A 25905-nucleotide genomic window follows, 5' to 3' on the forward strand; every position below is an offset into this window, starting at 1 on the left:
GCATTCCTTAATCCGGGCGTGTATTTTGTTCATGAAAAAAACTTTGAAGCTCCTGAATCTAGTTCCATGCTAATGCCAAAATCAAAAACGAATTGCTTCCGCGCACTAGTAAAAATTTTTCACCAAAAACTCGTTACATCGTATATCATTTTTTAAGCTAAATAAAAAGTTAAATAAGATATTAGACTCAATACTGTAAATATGAAATTTACCTTCAGTTCCTCTTCCATTTCCGAAAGTTTTCGCTCCATAGCTCGCCTCTCACGCTTTTCAGCTTCGGAGAGAGAGTTTTTAGTTTGGGCAGTTTGTGCCTTATCCAATAAACTTTTGGCTTCTTTTAATTGTTCATCAGAGCGTCGTAGTTTGTCCTTTAACCTTTCATTTTCGGCTTGCGATTCTTCATACAGTTTCTTATAATCAAGTTCACCGTTTTCAGAAGTTGTAGTTCTGGTTCGGGTGGGCGGTGGATTTTGTGTGTCAGATGAAACCGAGGATACCGAGCCAAGTCTACTAGAACGACCAGAGCGTTCATTTCCACTCTGTAAATAATATTAATCAATGAGTCAGAGGGGTAAAACAAGTACGTTATTTATATTGACACCACCAATTAAATTATAGAATGGTACATACATACACCTTAGAAAAGGAATGTTATTAAAATTGGTAGTTTCTAAGTTTTTGTAATGACATCGTTCCATTAGAACGTTTTATGAATATTCCATAGTATGATCAGATAAAAATTAGAATGCCAACAGATAGATGTGAGGCTAGTACCTTCCAAAACCTTTTTTTGCTATGTATGCATAATTGGAAAAAATTCAAAATTTTTCTCACTGTGATTTTTCACCTGAATTTACTTTGAAGGGTTGCGAAACAGTTGTGCAGTTAAAAATTATTTGAAAACCAACCATTTCTTTTATCAGAGTATACTCATCAAACAAGTGATCTACTCTTTACCGTAATCTATATGATTTGTTTTCAATATTAAATTCTTACAATGTAACCTTCGGAAGCAGCCAAGCTCTGCAGACTAGAACTTCTTGACCCAAAATTTGAATTCGAGTTTGGTCTAGACTTTCCTTGGTTGAAACTACTAGCTCTATGTACGGACCATCGAGCTTGGGGGTAGTTATAAGTCGAAATAGGTGTAGCAAGATTCAACGAGTGAACTGTAGAGTGCGACGGTACCGTAAGGCCACCGTACCCAGACGATGTTCCACCATAAGTTGTGTAAGGATTTGAATAATTCAGATTATTCGTCGAATCCGAATATGAATTTTTAAAAAATGAATTCGGCGTATTGTTCTTGCTTGTTTTATTCAAAAAAGATGGTGTGCTGTACGATTTTGGCGTGTTAATGCCTAGTAGTGTAGAGTAACTATTGTTCTTTGAACCAAATAATCCTGCCAGACTGGTCTGGCGATTCCCAAAAATTGAATTTCCATTAGCAGATGCTTGGGCCCTCAAACCTGCTGCTGTTGTAGGTTTCGATTGAGTTCGTTTTCTATACGAAGACATTTTAATTCTGAACTTAGGCGTAGATAAAAGTTTTCACAAATTCTTCTAAACTCCAACCCACGATATGTACTTTATCCAATGTGCACTTGTGAAAAAAATCATCGCCTCCATGAATACATGTATGTTAAATTGCTGGAAAAAAATTTGACTTTTTCCCTCAGAAAAAAAAATTCTTCAACTACTGACAAAGTAAGGCAATTATTACTGTGACAGCAAACGTTTGACTGGCATCGACTAGCAGGCAACACTAGTCATCAGCCGGTTGGTCGTCGCTACATTGCTTTGGCTCTGGTTTCTATTTATGGAACATACGTAGAACGCACACAAATTAACTGCCAGCCACTGCAAGGCATACACAGATGAGTCCATGTAAGTGTTAAAATAGTCATAAGCCTTTAAACCGCGTTGTTGGAAATTCAAGATTATAAATATAATGAAAAATTTTCAACTATATTTTTTACCTTCGGTTGAAAACAGTTTCAAAATATTTACGATACGGCAACTTGAATAATATATCTACGTAGCTTTTCAACATTAGTATACATTCATAGTAAATGTCAAAGGAGCATCATGCTTGAAATGTCACAGGATTATTTTTAGGCGTAGACCATGAAAATTCTGAGACGCACGTTTTCATGGTGCATGAAAACAGATATTAATTTAACTTAATAACCTTCACAAATTAACGCATAGTGCCTATTCTGAGCATTTTCCGCATCAGGGTCGATTTCGTTTCAATTCAAGAATACAGAAGATAAAAATAGTAATAATGGCGGATGAATTAAAATTAGTATATAATCTTTTCTCACAATATTTGAGAGTTTATTATAGACACATAGAGTTCTGCAATACTTTGGCTATTTATAGAATTACCTTTCGATATCCACTTTTTAAAATCTTTTGGCCAAGATCTAGATTATGAAAGGATATAGAGGAAGTAGAAGATTAAAGTGAAAAATTAATTTTTATAGTTGCGATTTGACTTTAAACAATTTTGTAATTTGTTTGCAGCTTCAATATATATTTTAACGATGAAAGTAACTTCGCTACTAATTCTTCAACCATGTCATCAAGTAGTTCCTAAAGTTATTCAATTTTTTGACATTCATGTAAGGTAATGTTTTCAGCATCTGCACGTTTTAACTTTACTGTTACAATTTGCAAGCTATCCTGAATGCATATTGGAGACCGATAGGTTTGAACGATCGAACAGAAAAACACACAACTTCAAAGGTAGCTAATACAAAACAAGGCAAACTGCAATGTAGAGCTGGATGCAATTGCATCAGTAATAACGAAATCATTTTTTTTTAATCTACAAGATGTTTTCTTCACTTTTCTGAATATGTTTATTCAATATTTTATCATCCTACTATTGTTACAGAAATGAGAAATGTGTGATTGTACAAAATTTTGTTATTTATTAAAATGATTGATGAATATAAAAGGCAAATTGGCATCGAAGGAAGTTAAACATTAATAAAACCCGTACAAGAAATATTTGAAAATTAATCTCTCTGCAAATTAAATATCTTAGAAAGTATTATAAACAACTTGAAAAAATTATTCACCATTAAAACGTCTACACTTGCAGTACTAGCAAACTTTTCCCCATATTCCAGAACGTTTTGACGATAGTTTCGATAGTAAAATACTATATAAGTTTCATTTATTTTATGTCAATAGAACTGTATCAACTTTGACACAATAACATTCAGGAAGTCATAGTAAACGGAAAAAATGATCAGGCATGTCCTTAATATGATGTTTCTCTTGCATGTGTAGTTCTCACGTTATTTTTACCCAAGCATGCAAGAATCAGGTTAATCTTCCGAGAGGTTGGCCCAAAAATATCACAAATCTGTAACGCAGTGTGAATCTCCCGAGGTTTTTGTGGCATCAACTAATACACATACATACTGAGATACTTTCATCAACGACACTGTATATGGGACATGCCATGCCAAATCCAAAACAATTTGACCCTGACCCTCTCAGATTTAATTCTAGACTTTTTCTACACTGTACCGATCGTCAGATTAAAAGACTTCCCCGAAATTTTATTGTTATTTTCTGCATCAGCCGTTATTTGTCATTTATTTTGTTTCAACACACAAGATCCGATAATTGTGTATAGGCATTTTTAAACGACTGTTTTCTTTCTTTGTTGCCACGCTTTGTCGATTTAGCCACACCGGCGAAATTTTAAAAAATTTGAAAACAATGCACTATCTTTATGGAGTTGCTAAAATACTTTGGTGCCCACATTTTTAAACTAGACTATTTTACACCTGACTGCGTGAAAAAGGCCAGTTCTTAATTACTGTATAGCTTTTAAAAATTCTGTCTCAGATACTAAAGTGCTTGCGAATAAGCAATTACAAAGAGTGAGCCTAAACTGTTCTCTATTCAAAAGAAAATATCTTGGAACGAAGAGAAAAAAAATCGGAGATGCCTTTTAACCTGAGTAAAAGAATAAAAAAACTTACGAACTAAATCCCAGAGGGTCAGGGTCAAATGTTTGTGGAGTTGGCATGGAATGATCTAAACATATTTACGTATTTTCAGAAGCAAGACCACATATGCAAACATTTTAACAGTTTCTTTGTATTTAACAATAACACTTAGATGTAGTTTCACTGTTAAAAGCACTGACAAATACTGCCCGATTCAATAAGATTCATCTGTTTTCTAGAGGTATTTATAACAATATGTTTTTTGTTCATGCTTTCAGCTACTCGATCTTATTACACGACATGGAAGATCGGAGGACTTAATCAACATAATATTATGGTCGAAGACAAATCTATTAATTTCGGCTTAAGTAAACAAAAATTTTTTTTCAATAAAGTAGATTAGATTATTCATTGCGCTGACCGTTAAGAAATTTTGGGAAGTTGACACCCCTTTATAAAAAAATAGTGTCATGCAAGTTTAATCGAAAGTTGTATTGATACTTTTGAATCGTATTGCAATCGAAAGAGAACTGATGGAATAAAACTATTTGATTGAACATTAAAAAATGCGCGTAACCCATTCAATTGTAGATTGATTGAAATGAATCGATACCATTTTTGTTACAACTTTGGCGGCTCTAACCAGAAGTTATGTGTCTTGCATACCATGATTTAGGATTTCTTCTTTTTTGCATGACCAATAGTTTTGAAGTTGAACCAATTTTGAGAGGCTCATGGTTTTGGTCAGGTCAATCTTACGGCACTTTGTTATGATCAATAGCACGATGAATTTTGCATTATTAGAAACATTCTTTTGGCAGAAAAGTTTCACTTCCCGACTACCATTGCAAAGTTATCGACGCAATTGATGTCCAAGAGGCTATTATTGTGCGAAACGTGAAAAATTACGTGACACATATGATGTGATTCGTGATTACAATAAGCTTTTGTATTTTGTTACAAGAGAATATATTCACAGTTGAAAATATGTGCGACTACACAGCTTACCTCATTGTGGTTGACCTTGGAATCTTCGTAATCTCCACTGGCTGATGTGTCCTGTCGATCCGGATCAATTTCCTATAAAGAAAAAAAAAATAATAATTGCGAAGGAATGAAAATTAGAAACGTTTAAAACTGTTATTTTACTAATGATGGTTAAATGTAAGGAAATAATATTATAATAAAATTGTCGCTATTCCTAATCCGTGTAGTCACGCGGATCATTATAAATAGTATGTTTACTCTGACGTCAAATACGAGCAGCAGTGATTTACGAACAGCTAACAGAAATCTGCCAGATCACTCTGGACTTGTCCCAAAATAAATATTTACCTAAGGATAGTTGCATTGGCGTTAAAAATATAAAAACCTTGAGTTATACAACATCATTAACTGAAAAAATTAAGAACCCCCACATGACGTAACTACAATTGCATAGTCAAGTTCGATAAACAGGTTGAACGTGAAAAAATTATGAATTTATCTAGAGAATTAAGGGTTTTTTGTCATTGACAGAACCTGCCAAAATCATCTTCGTTTGATGTGCGGGTAACTAAGAAAAAGATCCTGAAATACTGTCGCAGAACTGGGGTTCGTCTTATACTAGAAACAATGAGGTAATATCTTAAGAAAAATGAATACTAACATCCATATCCACATGGACGACTCCGGTAGATCTTCTCTTAGGCCGCCGTCTCCTTTGTATTACGGCTTGTGTCGCTTGCGCGTTTCTACTATCATTTTCCTTGTCTTGTTCTGTGAAAATAAAATTTAGAAGTATAATCACGTTATTTTTTGACGGCATGCACCAATAAGGGGAAAATTTATATTTGAAATAAGATGATGAAACGACGTAACTCAGAATATATTATGCTACCGAATGAATATGAAATGCAATAAAGGCGAGTATTCTTACAAAAGTTTAACCAACTTATTTGCATCCAAAGATATATAAATTTTGTTATGAAAATATAATGGAAAAGTTCGTTTGCAAAAATAATTAATCACTTTATTTTTACAATTTTGATCAACCATCGTGATCATTTTTCAACGCACCTTTATCTTCCGGAGGCTTAAGAGGTCTTCTTAAGGGTAAAGTGATTGTCGTATCGGTAGTACTGGCTGCTATGGTTTCCACCGGCGCCGAACTAGGTCTAGGGACACCAGCTCCACCGGATGGCCTTCTGATATATGCGGTCGTAGTATCAGTTGACGTTCTATTATTTGCATCTTCCAGCTGGAACTGAGGAAATAAATTCGAATATAAGCGAATTAAGAATTAGCAGCGACTTCAACAACTAAAATATTGCATGCCGCTTCGGTATTGTGATTAATATAATAATAATTATTATTACAGGTCAAATAAAATAATTCCATGTTTTGGAGGATAATCTTTAATATACCTAAAATAATTATAAAATATACAAATAAAATCAATTGAACAATATAAACCATCCAATAAACAAAACGTGTATGCGTGTATAGAATAGTATCGAATAGATAAAGTGTAGAATAGTAACATATTCAAATAAAAAAATAAAAATCGTAATATATTATTTAATGCAATTAGGGTGAATACTCATCATTATTTTCGCGAGCACATAAAAAAAAAAAAAAAAAGTTGATCGTTTTCAAAAAACATAAGTAAAGTTAAAATTGATTTAGATACAGGGAAAATTCAAGAGTTATTATTAATGAATGTTAATTTGAGCAGATAATGCTAAATAATACATTCTGAGGCTGATGTTAACGGAAGTTCTATATGAAATTGTAGGAGAAAAAATCGAAGATAACAGCTTATGCGATACAGTTGTAATTAGGGTATTCCAAAACGTAAGTTAAAGAAACATTCAATACCATAGTTTAATAATACATTTCAAACATTGCAAATAACCAAATAGAAGGTATGAATTATAATTAAAATACAGTTAATTACTTTTTTTTTAAATAACAAGAATTTTACTACGCTTACCTAGGATGTAATAATTAATAACAGCGACTGGGTGGTTGCATTTTCCAACATCAAGCTAACTTAGATAAATTATTTGTTAAAACAATGAGATCATGCATCTTCAAACATTTTAGCCTTTTTTCCAAGCATCTGGTACAGGTACAAAAGTGTATCAAAACATAATTTACATCACATGCTTATTATATCACATATTGTCTAGTATACCTTGACGACTGGACTGGATGCTTGTCAAAAAATAAGTTTTCTAAAGTGCACAGTTAAGAAATAGAGGGTAAGTCTTATGGTCGATGCATGCCTGGACTGAATTAAAACATAATACTAATTTTTTTTGTGATAATGTTAAACGTGCGTAAGTGTAATTGGGTTTACCACGAATTTATCTATGCTTTCATCGATTGATAAATAAGTTTACACATAACAATTAAAAAAATACATAAGATGACAAAGTCACATTTAAATAAAATGTAGTCATTTTAAAAGATATAAAAGGTCTATTTAAAGCGTCATTCTACTAATGTCCTTATTCAGTCTACTCAATCTAACATCGCACTATTATTCTTAACTACGAAACCTAGATATTGGTACCTTGTCATGCTGGAATACTAAATAATGACACAAGAATGACGCCCATTAAGAAACGCATTTCAGCTTTCTCGACTTTACTGCTACTCTTCATAATTTTTAATAACAATTTAAACATGTAAAACATTGTTTTCATAAAAATAATAATAATTTCCGTCTCCTTTTCTCATGGAAAACCCAATTAATGATACATGCATACCCTGAATCTATTTTTGATCAAAAAATAATCATCTTATTAACTTTACCAAAAGGAAGAATTAATACAAAATTATTATCATCAAATTTCTTGCACGTGCAAATTGAACATCAAACTTATCAAGAAACACACGAATGATTTTATAGACTAGATATCCGCTATCTTTTTTTTTTATAATATTAATTAACAATGATGTTAGTGTGATATTTACGCCAATACATAGTGTGTGAAAAAGTTATTACCATAAAAAAATTAAAAATAAGTAAACAATACTCTGTCTCAAAATAAGTGTCGAGCTTCACTCACAGTTGGACACTCATAAAATATCCTGCTCATGTGAAATTCCATCCTTCTTTCCAATTTGTTGTGTGAATCACAGCTTGTTGACGGAAAATTTAAAAAAAAAAATTGTAATTTCCACCAAGAAGTAATCAATCAACAAATTCCAACTTACATATCTCAAAATTATCAGGATTATCATTTGTAAATTTCTCTAGAATTGAGTGTTTGTATCAAGACAGCGTAACATTCATTCACATTCTAGACAGATCAGACGTTAGGCGTTATCATACTTATTATATTGTTGGCTTACAGAAAAATTTTTAGCCGTTTCCAAAAATTGAATTTTGTATATCGAATATTGTAAAAATATTGATAGCTTATGTTTTGTTTCTAAATAACTGGTTCAAGGAAAAAAAGCAAGAATAAAAAATCACATGAGAAGACGTCTTATTAATGCTTAACTGAAATAAGGTTTATAATTTGAAACGTTAGCACTTTCTATTATTGTCATATTTGAAAGTATCGTTCGAATATATCAGAAAATTATCTATAATCGTAACAGACTAACCGCCAATGAATGCATAATCCAAAAGTTTCTCATGCGTTTTTTGAAGCTAAACATTTGCTATTTGTTCCTTAACATTTCTAACAGCTGCATGATTCTGTTGAGCTGAATTCTCGATAGTTTGATGATCAAAGTGAAAGTTATTCGACTTGTATAAAAAAAGACCGTTGATATTATTTTCGTGTTTGAAGGGTTTGATAGTGCGAAAAAATATTACCAAGAAAATCATTAAAAAGAAAAAGAAGAAAAATAAGATAGCGAACAGTGAAAATGATCCATGGTTATGTGAAATTATATTATATATTTATCAGGCTACCAATCAACTAATAAAAGTTTGAAAAATTAGCGTGTAGTTTTCTCAAAGAATAGAATAGAACGCAATAAATTGAACGTTAAATTGGTGGTTACATTTTCAAAAGTGGCTCGATTGATAAAAAAAAAATCACGTTTGACTTAGTATAATTTTCACATAATAGATGAAAAGTACAAATTCACGTTTAGAAAAAAAAGAGATTTTTCTACATTTAGTAGGCACATATTCTAACTAATAACTGTAAACCGTTGCAAAGATTTGACAAACCTTGAATATTCGACGTTCATTAATAGACTCTAACACTGTTTGTATGGCCATTCAGTATTAAATACTGCGCACAACTCGAGTACCATGCAATCCTATCGTTCTCAAGTTTTGATCTAAATTTTTTTACATCATTGTCCGAACTCTAAAACTACCCGAGGTTGTTTTGAAATTGTTTCTTCAAAAAGTTATTCACCCCTTATTAAGTTTTTTGCAACTTCGAACAAATTCTGAATTTTCTCGAACCAAATCTAATGAAACAACACGATGGCTGGTATGTATCAAACAAAGTAAATGCTGGTACTTCAAGAGAGTAAGTAAATTTTTGGTTAGACATTTTTTTTCTCGACAGCATGGCATCTAGGCTCACAACAGATGGTCACTTTTCAACTTTGTCAACTAGGTAAAACGTACAAGCGACTTACAAATTAATTGAATCATCGTCAATGTGTATATAAAATTTTAGTACCTCACGAAAAACACAATGGTACTTATATAAATATGCTCAAAATCATTATTTTGCTAAATTGAATAAATTCTTTCTTGGTACATAAGTTGCCTTCTGTTATAAAAAAAAAAAAACGTGGGTAAATAAACTTTAGGAGTTGATGGCATTTACTTCAAACATCAGCATGTACTTCGTTTTATACGTACCAACCATTTTTTTGTCTCTTACGAAATTGTGGAACCAGCAGAAAAAATTGTTCACATAACATTTTTCACATTGGAAAGATATTTTTAGAATTTTTCACTGCCATTAATGTAAACTACCGTCGATTGTGAAATGTGGTCGTAATGTCCAATCACGATTATAGGATTAACGATACAATAAACATTACGATAAGCATTACATAATTTTCAATCTAACTACAATGTAGATATGTATAAATTCCAAGTAGAATATGCATACAATGCACGAAAAAAAAAAAGAAGATAAAATGTTTCAAAATATGTAGCAGTAATACTCAATTGTAATTCCAGCCAAGAATATGAAATACCCATGAACACAAATTGCTCCGCTGGCGGCAATGTACAACCGATTCTACTTGGACAATATCTGAGTCACACACCTTGCTTCCATTATCTACCCTGAGCCTCCAAGAGGGCCGTCTCTCAGGCAAATTGGTTTCCTCGAAGGGCTTGTTTGCAGATACTGTGGTGGGAGTAGCTGTTGTTATCGTAGCTGTGATTGAGGTTGAGTTGCTCACAGAAGCTGGAGGCTGAGTATTTTCACCAAAAAAATATGTGAATTATGATTGATAATTTTATTTATTTAGTTTGGATCGGATTTGTATTAAGTACCGCTGGGTCCCCGATAGCGAAACAATTGTAATCAAGCGATTGTCTTCAAATATTAATTTTAATGTATTTGATGATATGCAGAGGAAAAACTTATTTTCACAGAGGCAGACAAAAGGCTATTGGTTATATTTTCAATCAAAACATTCAGTATGCAACTATTACAATTCAGGTTACATAAACATATGCTTCCGTGGATTGATACGTAGAATCGACATCTGTTGCTAGTTATTTCGTATTTATAGCAATATTATCGTTGCGGTGCGTAATCATGTACTGCCGGATTAAACTTTTCCAATTTTTTGAACACGAAATAATTCTAAAATCAACCAGATACTCTAAAATTTGTTGCATGTGGGTTAAAACAAAATTAAACATGGTTCATCAAAGTTAGATGAGATAAAATAAGAATTTTGTACAGAGTAATAGAACACTGAATATGTTTGTGAACTAATAACGAGATCATTAGTAGCGGTTAAAAGAAACTGCGAAAAATGGCTATGTACAAACGCGAGTTATAGTGTCTAATAAGGAGTGAAGTCTGAAAGATTTCAGCTGAAATCTGCCAACTTTCAATGATTACCTCATCTATTTTTATCTAAAAGCCAAACTGTATTGTGATAATATTAACATTAAATTGTGAAATTATGAGATTTATATGTATATACAAATAGTTAAAAATGTGATACGTGTGAATGTAAAGTTCCAGCATGAAAATTTCTCAAAGCTTTATTTTTTAGAAGCTGAAGAATTTCAATTCAGAGTTCCAATAAGCACCAAAGATGAAGGTTTTGCCTGTAACACTATACTGGAAGAATAATATGATCGAGCGTATGGATTGCAGCAAGTCTAAGAAATATGATTTTAGTTTATTGATAGGTTCAAGTTTAGCGAGAAAATCAGTGTAGAGAAGTTTTGACAAGTTAGTTGTCTAGAACATAGGCAAAAATGCAATTGCTATTGTATAGAATTATTTTGTGCGAAGTCGACGTTTTTGAGCTTACGGCAACACGTCAGATATATGTCTTGACCTAGCATGGCAATAATCTGCTGATTTTAAAACGCCGTTTCAGGGATTATTTCCTCAAAAAGAAGTCAATATATTTTGAACAGTTAGAGGCATACAGATAACAGTGTTTTGTAATGCGATAATGTAATACGATGTAACGCTAATATCCGATTATAGGTCATCTTAAACGTTATTAGAAACAGTATATGAAACGCGTTGATGACTTTTAATGAATTACATCGAGGCATACGTGGGGAGCATATAATTTCAATGTCATCGATTTCACTGAAACTTGGCAGTCATTTAGTACTTGAATGAAAGGAACAGGTGGACAGTGGCATACGTGCGCCTCTTGACCGTTACGAAGAAATCGCAGTTTGAAGTTCAACTCAGTTCTCTAAGCAATAAACAATAGATGGATGTTACAATAATAAAGTTTGCCTAACAATCAGAGTACCGAATATAGCTCTTGCCTGCAGGGTGAATTTTACCTGCAAGATGGGACAACTCATCTTTAGTTTGCTAAATGGAAGAGTGTTTATTGTTACTATAATTTATTTCAGCGCTAAGACAATGTTAAAAATTCTTTGTATTGTACCTTTCAACCGCAATTCTTATAAAGTCGGTAATTCTGAAGTTACAGAACAATGATTGCCTTTTGTTCCATCAGGTTGAATGTACGAATTTGAACATCGTGGAAACTGAATAAACCTGCAACCCCAATTTTTCCTCAACAATACTATGGCGCATGTTTTCCAGTCACCACTTGGTTTTCCTATCCAGTCACTATATTTCTGCCAAATTTCAGTTTATTCGGTGAAGTTAAGGATATGTAATTCAATTATCAAAGAAAAATAAAGGAATGATCTACAAGGTCAATTGGCTATCGAATAAAAACTACAGACATATCAAGGTTTTTCTATATTTACTGTTTTTATATACTCATGAAATACATGAATTATACTTCTTAGATTCACTTTCATACAAAATCATTTTCAGAACTTAGAATTACCATATAAATTTTTCTCAGTACAACATGATTAATTATACTTCTTTTGAACTGTGTTACTAACAGTAATCATCATCAAATGGAAATAATACTGATCTGGAATGATGCAGTTGAAATAATTAATTTATTATTTTACCAGTAAAGAGGAATAATAATTTGAGAAGCGGCAAGACTCGTATTACGCCAAGTAAAAATAAATGTTCCAAAATTTATACAAATGGAAGACAAATCGTTGCTCATCCTTTACACCTTCTCTTCTAGCCTCTTTCCGAAAATGTAAACTAATCTTCAATTAAATTGTGCAAAACTTTATTTTAATCACAATTTATACGTACAGAAATTTGATTTTTCCAATAGAGATAGCACAAAGTAGTTCTACGTTTAAATTTATTAATCATCATATTATTCAGTCGATTCATCACCTTCTTTATACCCTCAAATTATATCATCACAGCCTAATTTAATTATATTCGATTTGATTGAAAGACCACATGGGGTATAGCAAGAGCTACGAATAACCCGATCATTTTATTGACGATCACACAACGATTTCCGTTCCCTAAAATTTCTTCACCTATCTTAGCTTCCGTTTGAATTAATTGTTTTTCCTCGTACTGTTTCTTTGAACTATCATCGATTTTCCCTAATGAATTTGATTTATGTGAAAAAGCTGATATGTTATAGTTCCAATTCTGCCTTTTCAGAATGTCATCAATATTCTCCGGTGAATTGAATTTGCGCCTAACAATTGACTTGTAATTCCATTTTGGATGCAATTTATTGCAATTACAGAGCTCAGCTTTGCGTGTTACGTGGGCACAGTTTTTTTGTGACAACTCGCCAATATCTGAGAATTGCGTCTCACTGATATCCAAATTACTAAGTGCATCGTGAAACTCATCTTCCGAAGACTCGGCGATTGTTTCGTTCGAGAGATACGTTTTAAAAGAAGGAATAAAATTCATTGAGTGTTTAATACATTTGTTAGTGATGTGAAAAAGAGGAAATTCTACCTGTGTTGAGGGTGCTGTTACAGCGGGTGATTCACTGTTTTGCTGCTGTTTTTTCTTTACCAGCTGCTCCGCACTCTTTATCTCATCTAATGTCACCCCCTGAGTGGAACGCCTCGTTTCTCGTACCCTCTTAGCATGCGCTTTTCTTTGTGTTTCACTCTCCTCATCGCGAACTGGTGGCACAAAGGATCTGCACAAGGAATCGAATAATTCAATAAAGTGTTGCGGCTGCGTTTGGAATTGAGAAACATTTTAGAATCTTATTTTATTATATAAAGAATAAATAAATTATTACACTTATATGTATTATATATCGAGCACTGAAAGAAAAATTAATTCTGATATGAAAATGTACAAAATTAGTGAGAGTACAAAACGATAAAATAAGGAATAATAATTCAGGGAAAATTGGGCACGCTATTTAATTCCATATATTCTGTATGTTTTGGTCCATATATATGTAATAAATAACATGAAATTTGAGCAATTTTCAAGTCACAAATCAAATTTCAAAATATGTCCACAACGATGCTATAAGTCATAAGTTTCAACTAAATGGCATACTTATTTGCAAAACATCTAAAATCATTGGGCAGTTCACTACACTAAAAAAATATCAAGCAATTAAAAATTATGCAAACTTAAAGTGATAATATTGAGTCATCAATAATAGCTAAATTAAGATAAAGATGCCTACTTTTGGAAGCTGCATCTACGAATCTATGATTCGTACGACAATTTTAAATAAAAAGGGATTACAGGGAATCTGTTCAACTTTCAAATTGGTGCTGCTTTTGTTCTAGGATCCACTGTTAACAAGATGCGTTGCAAGAATCATTATTATACACGATTTTCCGAAATCTATCGCTATAGAACACTCAAGTGCCTGTTATTTATTGAAAAAAAAAGTTAGTCTAGCTTTATGTTTGGGAAAGAACCTCTGTCCACTGGACTAAAGTGGAAGACAATATCAAAAGCACAAGCGAGAGAGTAAGGAGCGGGTGATCTAGTATCAGAAGTTGTGTGAAGGGTGTACAATCGGTGTACAATTTTGGGTATTACCAAGCATTATCATATATACATGGGCAGTAGAACAGCGTGTAATAATAGTTCTTTAGAAGACTGTCATCGTCCCATCTTCATCAATTTGCATTGAAAACACCACTCACTTGGCTCAAAAAAACAGACAATTGCACTGGAAATCAATATAAATAACAATTTTTTTTTGTTGCAAACCAGCTAAAGCAAGATGAACTGCTTCTGATTCAATGAAAAAAAACACAACAAACTTAATTTTAATGTGTACAATACAAAATGGTATTTAAGTAAAACCGTTGAAACTGAAACAAGTAAAATAGAGCATTACAGAATCATGCATTTTACACTCGAATGTATAATGAACAAAAAAACCACGCATTTCAAAAGAGCTCCGAATCAAGTCGTTACTACGCACTTGAAGAAATTCTTGAAGATATTTCCAGGACTAAGCTTGCTTCCTCCAGGAGTAGTTGGAGTAACTGGAGTCGCTGTGGTTGAATTTGGAGTAGATATACCCGATGGGGCAGTGTCCACTGGATGATTGCTACCCCGTGATACCAAACAACATTACATCAAACAATACAGACTATAGTCTCAAAAAGGGGTTACCAATAGACACATCTGATGCGCCTAGCCCATAAAACAAATATATTTATTATCGTACATGAGCCTTTTACCTAGGTTACGCACAGCTATCAACATCCGACAGCAAAGAATTAATTGAGAGTTCCAAAAAGTCGCAGAGTTCAACAGATCATCGGATATTATTAATGTTCCGATAAATTGAAGGCTTTCCAAAAAAAAAAAAAAAATGTGCAGTTATGAATGAGCGACTTGGTTATTGCTGGGAGCAAAAAGAAAGAATCTACAGAATAAATTTCAGCAGTGATTCCAAAATTCCGAAATGCTTAGGAAAATAAAGAACTACTTCTATACGCGTCTGGTATATAAGTGAAAGACTTGCTGTAAGTCGAATCTATGCATAAACATCCTAGGCTCCTTCAAACAATTGCTCTCACGTTTTCGATCCAATTATACGTTTACGTGAATCAATGTCCTCCATAATGGAATATATAATATCAAAGATAGGATAATGATTAATTGATATAAATTTCAACAACTCGTCTGGTATATTTTCAGAGTGAGAGTTTTCTTTTTGTTTTTTTTTGTTTTTTGTTAAACAAACCTTATTGTTTCAAGGTACAAAAATAAGCCCTTGTGACTATTTCTCAATATGCTCCATAGTACGATTGAGTATCAATACAGAATGAAAGGCTCAACTTTCAACCTAGGTAATACAGGCTCAATGTTTAACCAAATCAAATGCACCTCCTCCAGGAATCAAATATCAGCACATCTGAATTTTTATCCATTGGTAATTCCTGACCTACAGACTAGATCATACCGTTCTACTACACGCTTGCATCTACCAGCTGAATTCAGGTGATATTGTGAAACTATTGGGATTATAAATGTTTTCGATTGAAGTTTAGAGCATAATAAAAGAAATAAACGATTTAAAAAACAAAATTTCGACGCTTCTCTTTGTAACTAGCACTCACAGCTTTACAAAGAGAAACTTCATAGGACTGTCAAGTTTTTTTTTTTTTTCTTCGCGAATCAGTTTGATGCGAGCACTCTTATTTCCTTTAAATAGAAGATAAGAAATTGATTCAATAACTGAGAATAAAACGTGCCTGTCTGATTTGAAATCGATTTCACCAAGTACTTCTGTGCATCAGAATAGGTATCACATGGTTTCTGCTTTCAAAGTCAGATATACACAGTTTCTATTATAAGTTATCAAAATCGATTCAGTTGTTTGTACTTTTTTATACTTGCTAAAAAAAACTCATCAGAAATACTTTCTATTACAGATGCAAAAATGAAATTTTCATCATATATGTTATGAAATCTCAATCTTCAAAATGATAAAATTCATGACAAACGATTCGATTCGATAATTGGAAAAATTTTAGATCAAAAACTTGTAGAATACCGAATGCTTGCATATTATGTACTACGATAATAACACTAGGTAAATATCTAGGAATACCAATACCATAATTACTAAATAGTGAATTCCAGATTTAAATTAAATTTACAACGCTTTTCACAAATGTTTCAGTAACTCCTTGACTTTTCTCGGTGTTCCAATTTATCCAGGTCTGTACAAAGCCTCGGACAAATTTTAAATGATGCTGTTCCTCGCACAATCTTTAACGGGGGCATCTACCAATGCGTGTGTATACTGCCACGAGTATCTCCGATCGTTCTTGGACTCCTTGTATTTACATTGCGACTATCTCAAAATAATCACACCAATTCAGTGCATGTTTTACCACATGTTTTTCTCATACAGTGGTAGGATCAAACACGTATTTTCAGGCTCGGTATTGGTATTGCGTAATGGAACGCATACATAAAGTTGGATGATTAAAGAAAATCTTTACAATTAACATGAGAAAACAAAAACAATACACACCTACGAATTTGGTTGGCTGGAGCCGGACTTGTTGTGATGGTTCCCGTTGCAGCGGACATGGTATTAGTTACCGGCGTAGTAGCTGTGTTAGGTAGAGACGTAGGAGATGGCATAGATCCAGTTTGCACCCTGGTCAGTTCCAAGTTCAGTTTCACTTCTTTCCGCCTAAGACGTAGCAGAAAATAAAGATTTTGCTTCAAAATTTATTTAAACCAAGATTTCAGTACTATAGGTTTGACTGTGATACATGGAACAATGAATAGAATAAATTCTATCACTCGTATTAATAATTGCTCAGTTCAAAATTGAACAAAATTTCACGTATAATCAAAGCATTAAAAATTAGTCAATACAAAACATCAATGGTTAAGATAAAAAGCGAATCATGTTAAAATAAATGAGTCAACACGGCAAACACGCAAGCAATATTTCAATAAATTACAGACCATCGTAAACTTAGCACGTGTTATATGGGAAAATTTTTTTTTTAAATCTGCAAAGTTAACTTATTAAACAAAAATATTAGAAATAAGAAGGAAGAAAAATTAGAGCAAGCGCATATACCTGTGAGTCTCGCGTAGAGACGCAGAACGAGCAGTCGTAGTATTGGTGTGAGTAGGAGAAGCTGGATTGCAACGATGGAGACTGGGGCAAGAAGATGCCTTGATGCGAGCTTGCAGTGCCTTATACTGCTTATAGAACCTGCACAACATGCGCCACACCATGCACACCTCTATACTATTTGCATTTTAACATACATAAAGCGCTGCCGAAGGGTTGACCATTCTTCATGAAACGCACACCTGACTTTAGGAGACTTTCGGCAGCTTTATGAATTCACACGAATTAAAGTAACTTTGAATAACATCGTCAAATTTCCTTCGACTTCGTGTGAAAGTTTAATTGAATTGAAAAACAAAAGACTTTTTCACCAAATGTACCCATCAAGTATGGTTAATCCATCGAGCATTGCATACTTATTTTAGACTATCTGAATGTGTAAATTTAATTTAGAATCTCAAAGGGTGGGCCGTTTGAGCATGTGAAAATGATCCAGTGAAAGCTCTTTGACCAACAATTGGAGAAGAATATTTTCAATCAACATGATATATTTACAGTAGCTAAACATTAGATTTTTGTAAAAGTATTCAAGTACCGATGGGCACGCTATTTTTGTTTTTTCATCACAGTAAAATTAAAAAATTCTTATTTTTATGCCCTTCCTTATCTAACATACTCTACATATTTACAGACATAAAGAAAACTAACTTGAGTTTTATTCATCAAGCTTCTAGTTTAGAATATTTATTACTTTTTTTTCTGTTGATGAAAAATATTCTGTTCCAACTGTTGATCAAAAAGATTGTTGAACAATTTTGTCATCTCAATCCAGCTAGACTCTACATATCAAACTTATACGTCTAGACCAAAATCGAAACAATAATCAGATAAACCTAATATGAATATGAGTATTTATCATTGCAAAATATCTTGGGAATAAATTTGGGGGCAAACATTCAATCTGAGTAACAAAATTCTCATTTACTTCGCGATTTTTAGAAATCTGGTATTAACTGAAATTTTTGCTGGTGATGATCTACCTTTTTTCTATTTTATCTAATCATAGTGAAGCATGGCGAAAAAAAAAACTAACTTTCAAGGACCAAGAAAAAATAAATTATATACGGCACTGCGTGCATAATGTGCATACCTGTGATTTGTTACTATAATTGAAATTACTTTTAAATATTCGATGTAAAGTTACATATACATATGTTAACTCTACAGTAATTGAATTACAGAAACCAATAATTCGAACCACAGATGAGACTTATTGACAGGTTTGAATTTAATATTCCTAATTAACTTCTAGGGTAAAAAAGTGAGAAGAAATTCAGCAGTATTTTTTATGAGGTTGCTAACTTGCCATGCATGAAAGTCTCGATAACAAATACAAAAGACTAAGGAAGATGATAAAAATAATTAACTAATTCTTTCCTCTGACCAAAATTTCAGGGCATATTATAAAATGTTTAACGAGTTTTCTATCATTCACACTGGTAATAACATAATGTATACTTTCATTTAATAGAACAGGGAGAATATGAAAAAAAAAATAACACTTTTTGTCGCTATTCCTAAATTTTGCCAGTTATGCAAAGAGGGAACAGGTCACGTAATGTGGAGGAGGTGAAACTTAGGAATGAAGAAAACGGTGTAAGATTTTAAAATACGGGCACAGAACTTCGGAAATAAGTGAAAAAATCAAATGTGGTGGAACCGATAGACACAAAAAAAAACGTAGAAATATGGAAGAGGTTGTAAAGAATGATGCTGGTTCAGCTGGGACTGGATTCAGTTAATCATAACTGTACATCAATTTGACAAATTGCCAGTATTTGGCATTTTCCACTTTGTGTTATGATGAATCAATATCACCAGTTTCATAAATACCGAGAGATAATATGGAAACAAAACATCGGAGTCAGCTACAAATGCGCAATTTAAATGACAGTCCATCAGTAAGGTGAATGCTACCAATGGATGCTAGCAATATCGATGATGTTGGCTGTCACACTTGCAATTAGCAAAAAACGTTTTGAACTGCAGTTAAGTTGTGCAGCCATCTTAAAGTGAATTAAAAGACGTCGGTGGTGAGAAACATAGGATTTTTAGATAAAATAACAATGAGCATTGGTTATTGTATTGATTCAACATTGGCTAACTAAGTTCTGGGCTCCGTAAAGGACAAACTTATAAAAGAACCCAGCATCGTCGAAAATTTGAAAATTTGCAAATCAATCCAATTCTAAATCGGTACTACAGTCATGACTAGAAGCTATTTTTAAAAGCAGGACATTTTTCACCGCCTACTTTCTTTCGTCCACTTAATATAGTTAATCTCTTGATATTATTCCAAAACTTTTTAATAAATCCTGATAAGCGACAGCTGGATTACTGCCATTTTTAACATCCACCCATGGTACTAAACTTGCTAATCGATTGTCATTTCAGTTACCTGCTCACAGGTGGATGGGATGTTTAGTTTTCACATGATTTCTCGATATACCATTGCAGCAATGGTAGGTAGTTGCACTAGCAGAAACTTATTGAACAATTAAAGCAAACTATAGTTTTACACCACTGAAGTTAAATTATTTGTCTCAAATGCAGAACTTTTATGTTAGTTGCAAACATCATGTTAAGATGCGGGAGTAACAACTGTTAGAACACAAAAACATATAATCTCTTTCGATTTCCAAGTAAATGTTCTGTTCGTTGTACGAAACAATGTATTATCGATATGAAACATCAGATGATGTCGATAGTACATTTATCAGTCAGAATGCCACATATTTTTGTTTCGGAAACCCGTTAAGGTCATACGAATAGATTAATAATCAATTATTGTAGTAATAAAGATTTTTGAAAATAGGTATGGTACATCAACTCAATAAAAATAATTTCTCAACACTGAAGTATAATTAAAAAAGTCAAGTGTCTTGATTCCTCATTTCATGGGCGCTTGAATTTTAAAGTCTGATACAATTTCTGATGCACATCTTTAGGTACTTTATTTCAAAGCCCGAGAAACCCGTGAATGTTGAAAAACTTTTAAATTTGCATAATACTACAGCTAGAGTGACCTGAAAAAATATCAAAGCAGATGTGAAAGCTTTTACTCACTTTTCATCAGTTTCAAAGCTGTGTGTTCTTCTAAGTACTACCTCTGAATCTGGGGTTATTTTGTTCGGTGAACTGGGTGACTTGGTAGACGGTTTTTCTTTCTCCTCCATCCCTGTAGATGTAAACATCAAAGTCCGTTGATATTAACGTTTACAGTTGATATCCCGCGCACAAAATAAACATTTAAACAGTAAATAATATCTTTATACAAAATTCACTTTCCAGCTGACGCACGTGACTGATGACTAAGTTACGGGAAATTTATGAAGCGCTTCTTAAAAATATTCTCGAATAACTTACTGGTAGGTATGGAATTTGCCGTCTCAGATTCTTGATTTCTACTTCTAAAGGAGCCAGAGCGTCGCCAGGACGGGATGGCTCCATCTTCATTATTATCAGTCTGTTGTTTAGGTGGCAATATTGGAGCCTGGAATAAAAAATTAATTTTTCAGTCACCTTTGAAAGCAGTTGATCAGTCATGTATACGACATTTTTTTATAATAATCTGCATATCCTTAGACCAAGATGTTATTAGGAATTTTCTTGATCAGGAGCAAATATATTGAAAAGATTCTTTAGTTATTTTATACAGAGTAGTTTCATTGGTAAAAGATGATGTTTCAACTGGGCCCCACTTCATAGTTATCTTTTTAACGCTATATTGTCATTGTTATTCTTTATGAGTGAATTTTTTAAATTACTACCACGAATTTTTTCCTTCGATTAATTCATTTTACTTTCTTCCTTTTTATCACATAAAACATCGATTGATTCAAACTGTTGCGAATCACTAGACGTACAGTATCCACTGTCAAAGCTTTTAAAATTAATTGAACACGTAGTCAATTTTGTTAATCAAATTACCCCTAATAAGGCGATTTGACAACATAAATAATCTCACCTGAATAGGAACTTTATTGGTTTCCGTTGGTGATGAGGGAAGCACTGCTGCAGTTTCATCCCTGTTCACTCTGTTCTTCTTCTCTGTAAATATTTTTCAACATTACAGATTATCAAGCCTGAATCAAAGGTAAGTACAAATGTATTCGAGGGATTACGTACAACCACGTTCATCATGCGACACATACAATCACTGTGAAACACGGTAAAATGATGATTATATTGCAATAAAAGTTTTGCAATTAGTAACTTCTGATAAACTTATTTACAATATAAAGACTGAAAGACTGTACAGAGGCCGATCATTCTTTACTATCAATAAGCAGTACGCTGTTCCATTTTATTGTACTTCAAGCTCTCAGTTTCCGTCACGATTGACTGGTAACAATTATTACGTGATCCACGCCATGCTTTTCCAGTGCAGAAAGATATTCCGTGTTACCACAGCACGTTCCATTTAATTTATAATCATAGGTAGGTAATAAATAGTAAATTATTCAATTAGCAATAAACAGTGCGTCATTGAAAAATAATAGTGTTTGCTGTTGGAAAATCTACAAATTCTCGCTGGTGTTGGTCCACTTTCACATCTCCAGTTCTTACAGTAATAGCGGCTAGTCGGATAGCGAATTGAGCATTAACTAACGGTTGAGAGATTGATCAGGTGAAGACTGTAGGCGCGAAATAGTCTCGAGTTTACAGTGAATAAGTAGTGTGATATTTTATAACACATCGCCAATACTCAGTAAAGAATTAATGAGCCTGTAAAATTGTACGAGTAAAAGTCATTATGAGGCAAATAATGAAACATGTAATATTGGAAAATTTCAAAAGTATGCTGATCATTACCAACTCGCAATTGATAATGGGAAATTTGAAAACCTTACTCATTGTCAGTAAAGGCAAGAGAAATAAGAGATTCATTTTTTTTTTTAACGCAGAGTCATATTCAGCAAGTTTTGAAGACAATGATAAACAAATATCGATTTGTCACTGTAGTAATAGAACTGTTTGAGAACTGTAAAGTTTTAGTAACTCTTAACTGTCTGTGATGACGGTAATAGTAGTGCCTGGTGAATTTTTATTAACAACTGAAATACGTGAACAATATACATAAATATCAATTTTGTCAAAAAACTTGAATTAACTATTTACAACATGCACATGTTTAATAAGATTCATAATATGATCTGATCCAGTTACAGATTGGTTTCACAGTGACCAAGGGACTCACCGTCATCTGTCAAACATGCAGAGTGGTCGGATTGGTTGGATTTATTAGAGTGGTCAGAATTGGTGGAAGAGTGAGTTTGAGAGCTAGTCTCAGAATCACCTTCACCATCACTCGCTTCCATGTCCGTTTCGACTTGACCTTCTATCCTCGCAGCAATTTTAAAAAGGAATTGAAATTACTTTTAAAAAGCTAACTTCTATAACTTTAAATTTGAGGAAAATTTCTAAAGGTATTTTCCAATTAACAAAGAAATATCATACAGTGAAATTGGGAGGGTTAAAATTGTGTTAAGCACTAACAAAATTATAGTGGAAACGAAGAAGTTGATCTGAAAATTTCCCCATCTTCTTCCTATTGGAATAATCTCCAAAATTCAGTAAGTTCAGCTAAGATACGCAATCAATAAAAAGTTTGATGAGGTAATGTTCCTTTGCATGATAGATATTAAATGCCTGTATCTGAATGTACACAATGTCTAGGGGAAAGACATCTCTACAATTATCACAATTATGATCTCTATTGAAAGCAAAGTGATTGATGTACTTTTGTTGCGGATAGCGGCAAAAATCACAGTACAATATCCAATAATTGTTTGAGAGTAATAAATTTTCGAAAAATGGTCTCTCGGAGACTGGTTGCAATCAAGGCATATGACTTTCAAACAAACCGATACGCCGTTGCTGGCTATAGTACTTGCTTCAATAGTGATAAAAAGGTGTATACGAGACATGCACTCCAACTGTCGGAATAGAGGTGATACACTAAATGGAATTGAGTTATCATCGCTATTTCTACCATTTTTCCAAAGTTTGAAGCATTAATAGGCATCAACTACGTAATGTTTTAGATGTAAGTGCCTTACAAAGGGCTACGTCAAACGAATGTTGCCTAAACGGCTTTGAAGCTAGATAATAGAATCATACGTCCAGGCATACCATGTATAGGATGTAAGCTTTCTGCCAATTTTGAGTTATTAAAAATTATATAAGTTTAATCGGTTTTGCTTCTAATATTAATTTCACCTTAGACTTTTGCAGTCAGTAAAATACGGTTGTCAACAATCGAATTAACGAGGCATTTCTAAAAATAAATATAATGTAAGATATCAACTCACCAACGTCACTGTTTGTAGTGGAACCAGAATCTTCTTTGTCGGATTGAATTTTTACTTCAACTCTCAGTACCTTGGCTGGAGTTTTTCTGTCAAAGATATCCGAGCCTTCTTGAGTGACCACTGGATTTTCATCATTCGTGAATTCTCTGCAGATTATCAAGTTATACGTGTGAGATTGATGTTAGGGTTTTTGAGATATTGGCCACAGTAACACAGCTTAATCCTATATTAATCTGTATGTCAGGTTGTTAGAGTGATATTACTCGTTTTACTTGCTGTCATGCCAAAAAAAAAGACATCGACTTATCAGGTGTACAAAACCACGTTATCCAAGGTTGTAACAGTGTAAACTACTACAGCACTATTACAACTTGATTACGACTGATTGAAATCAGATATTTTACAAACGATTGTTTTTTATTCCTTTTAATCAAATATCAAGATCTTGGAAGGGAATCAGATAGAAAATAACAAAACTTACCGTTTCATTGAAGACGACTTTCCTTGGTGATCCTTCATCAGTGTTTTTTGTTTCTGTTTCAATTCCTCTAAATCGTTCAATATATCTGGATCCGCAACATCGAATGCAGTTTGTCCCTGATAAACAAATAGTAAAAGTATTCAAAATTGCTATTTACATGTGCTCTATTTGTGTCACGCAAAAGTCGTGCGAGAATTTTCTTTGTAATTCTGATACCATCACATAGGATGTGTGAATGAGTTACGCACAGTTAGTTGAATACACAGAACTATGTGAGAAAAAGAAAGAATTATTATCAATGTTTGCTAGGAATAGAGCTGCTAATATAATATCATTAATACGATGGCACAATTGTTATAAGAATGAGCAAAGTTTATCATACTCACAGAATGATTCTTTATATCCATATCACAGAATTTTTCAACAAGCATTTTACAAGCTTCTAATTGACCCCAGTGCGCTGCACCATGCAGGGGAGTCCATCCATCAAGATCTTGCGCATTCACATCACAGGATGCTTGTAAAAGGATGCTAGAAAATATAAAACACTTATAGGGGTGCATATGGTGCGAACTGACCGGAATATGGCGTGTTAGCAAATTTTTATGTGAAAGACTATACAATAAAGCCATTATTTCTTGTGTCGATGCTGGAATGATAAACGCGTCGCCATCAGCCAATCATGCAACATGACTTTACTAAAATAAAAAGAAACCCTATTTCTCTGTTGCCGTTGTCAAAGATTAGACAACCTTATAAATTGCTAACGTGTTTTCATTAAACATTTATGCTGTGTGTGTTTTCACTGAATTTATTATTACACAACGGTGTGTGCCGTCATGTCATAACACCCTGTACAATCTTTTATTACTTAGAATCGTAAACGAAGATTTCCAAATAAAAAAAGTAAAGTTTAATTCAGCTAATATCTTTCCATCGTCAATTATTTTATACATAGCTAGTTCACAATGGTGCACTGATTCGGAACCGTAAGCAATCTCGAATCTATTTTAGGAATTACCTATATAACTATAAGCATAGATCGTCGTTTGCTTACCCTGCAGGGTGCCGGCAAATTAGCTGAAATCAAATTCCCTCATTGTTCCGACAAGAAAAAAAAACAAGTTTGCCTCGTACGTTTCGTTCAAGTTAAACAAACATTGGTCATATTTCTTTTAAATAGTATTCCATCATTCTTTTCGGACGTAGGTAGATATGATACAGAACATTCCTTCTTAAACGTGTCAAATATAAGTACAATTCTAAGATGGCCTCCTAAGATTCAGAATTCACGGATTTGGAACTGAACTCTATACAAGCGTTTTTGTATTATGATCCCTCAGGTTGCAGCTTATGCTAGTTTATTCAATTTATTTACTGAACCTAAATCCAGTTAGATTTTAAGGAAAATCCCTGAGTTATTTGTTTTGAACGAACATGGGTTGTATGTAATTAAATAAGAATATGGTAAGAATCATCAGGGTCA

At 33.2% G+C, this 25905-nt stretch overlaps 1 protein-coding gene across 6 annotated transcripts in view; it reads right to left on the bottom strand.

Annotated features, from left to right (window-relative positions):
• LOC124298243 (protein phosphatase 1 regulatory subunit 12A) overlaps positions 1-25905 on the bottom strand; it is a 46693-nt gene that overhangs the window by 6216 nt on the left and 14572 nt on the right. For 2 of the 6 annotated variants that reach the window (XM_046750001.1, XM_046750000.1), the window contains exons 5-20: positions 24806-24950; positions 24420-24535; positions 23939-24084; positions 22825-22965; positions 21592-21674; positions 20991-21117; positions 20691-20802; positions 17568-17705; positions 17004-17168; positions 14934-15062; positions 13481-13670; positions 10221-10370; positions 6033-6219; positions 5623-5732; positions 4983-5054; positions 213-539 (exon numbers count right to left, since the gene is read on the bottom strand). In XM_046750001.1, the coding sequence (XP_046605957.1) occupies positions 213-539; positions 4983-5054; positions 5623-5732; positions 6033-6219; positions 10221-10370; positions 13481-13670; positions 14934-15062; positions 17004-17168; positions 17568-17705; positions 20691-20802; positions 20991-21117; positions 21592-21674; positions 22825-22965; positions 23939-24084; positions 24420-24535; positions 24806-24950 (2338 nt within the window). The remainder of the gene's footprint in view (positions 1-212; positions 540-4982; positions 5055-5622; positions 5733-6032; positions 6220-10220; positions 10371-13480; positions 13671-14933; positions 15063-17003; positions 17169-17567; positions 17706-20690; positions 20803-20990; positions 21118-21591; positions 21675-22824; positions 22966-23938; positions 24085-24419; positions 24536-24805; positions 24951-25905) is intronic. The other 4 variants (XM_046750004.1, XM_046750003.1, XM_046750002.1 and 1 more) reach the window with 4 other exon arrangements.

Source organism: Neodiprion virginianus, chromosome 2 (assembly GCF_021901495.1).
Source record: "Neodiprion virginianus isolate iyNeoVirg1 chromosome 2, iyNeoVirg1.1, whole genome shotgun sequence".
Taxonomy (NCBI): Eukaryota; Metazoa; Arthropoda; class Insecta; order Hymenoptera; family Diprionidae; genus Neodiprion; species Neodiprion virginianus.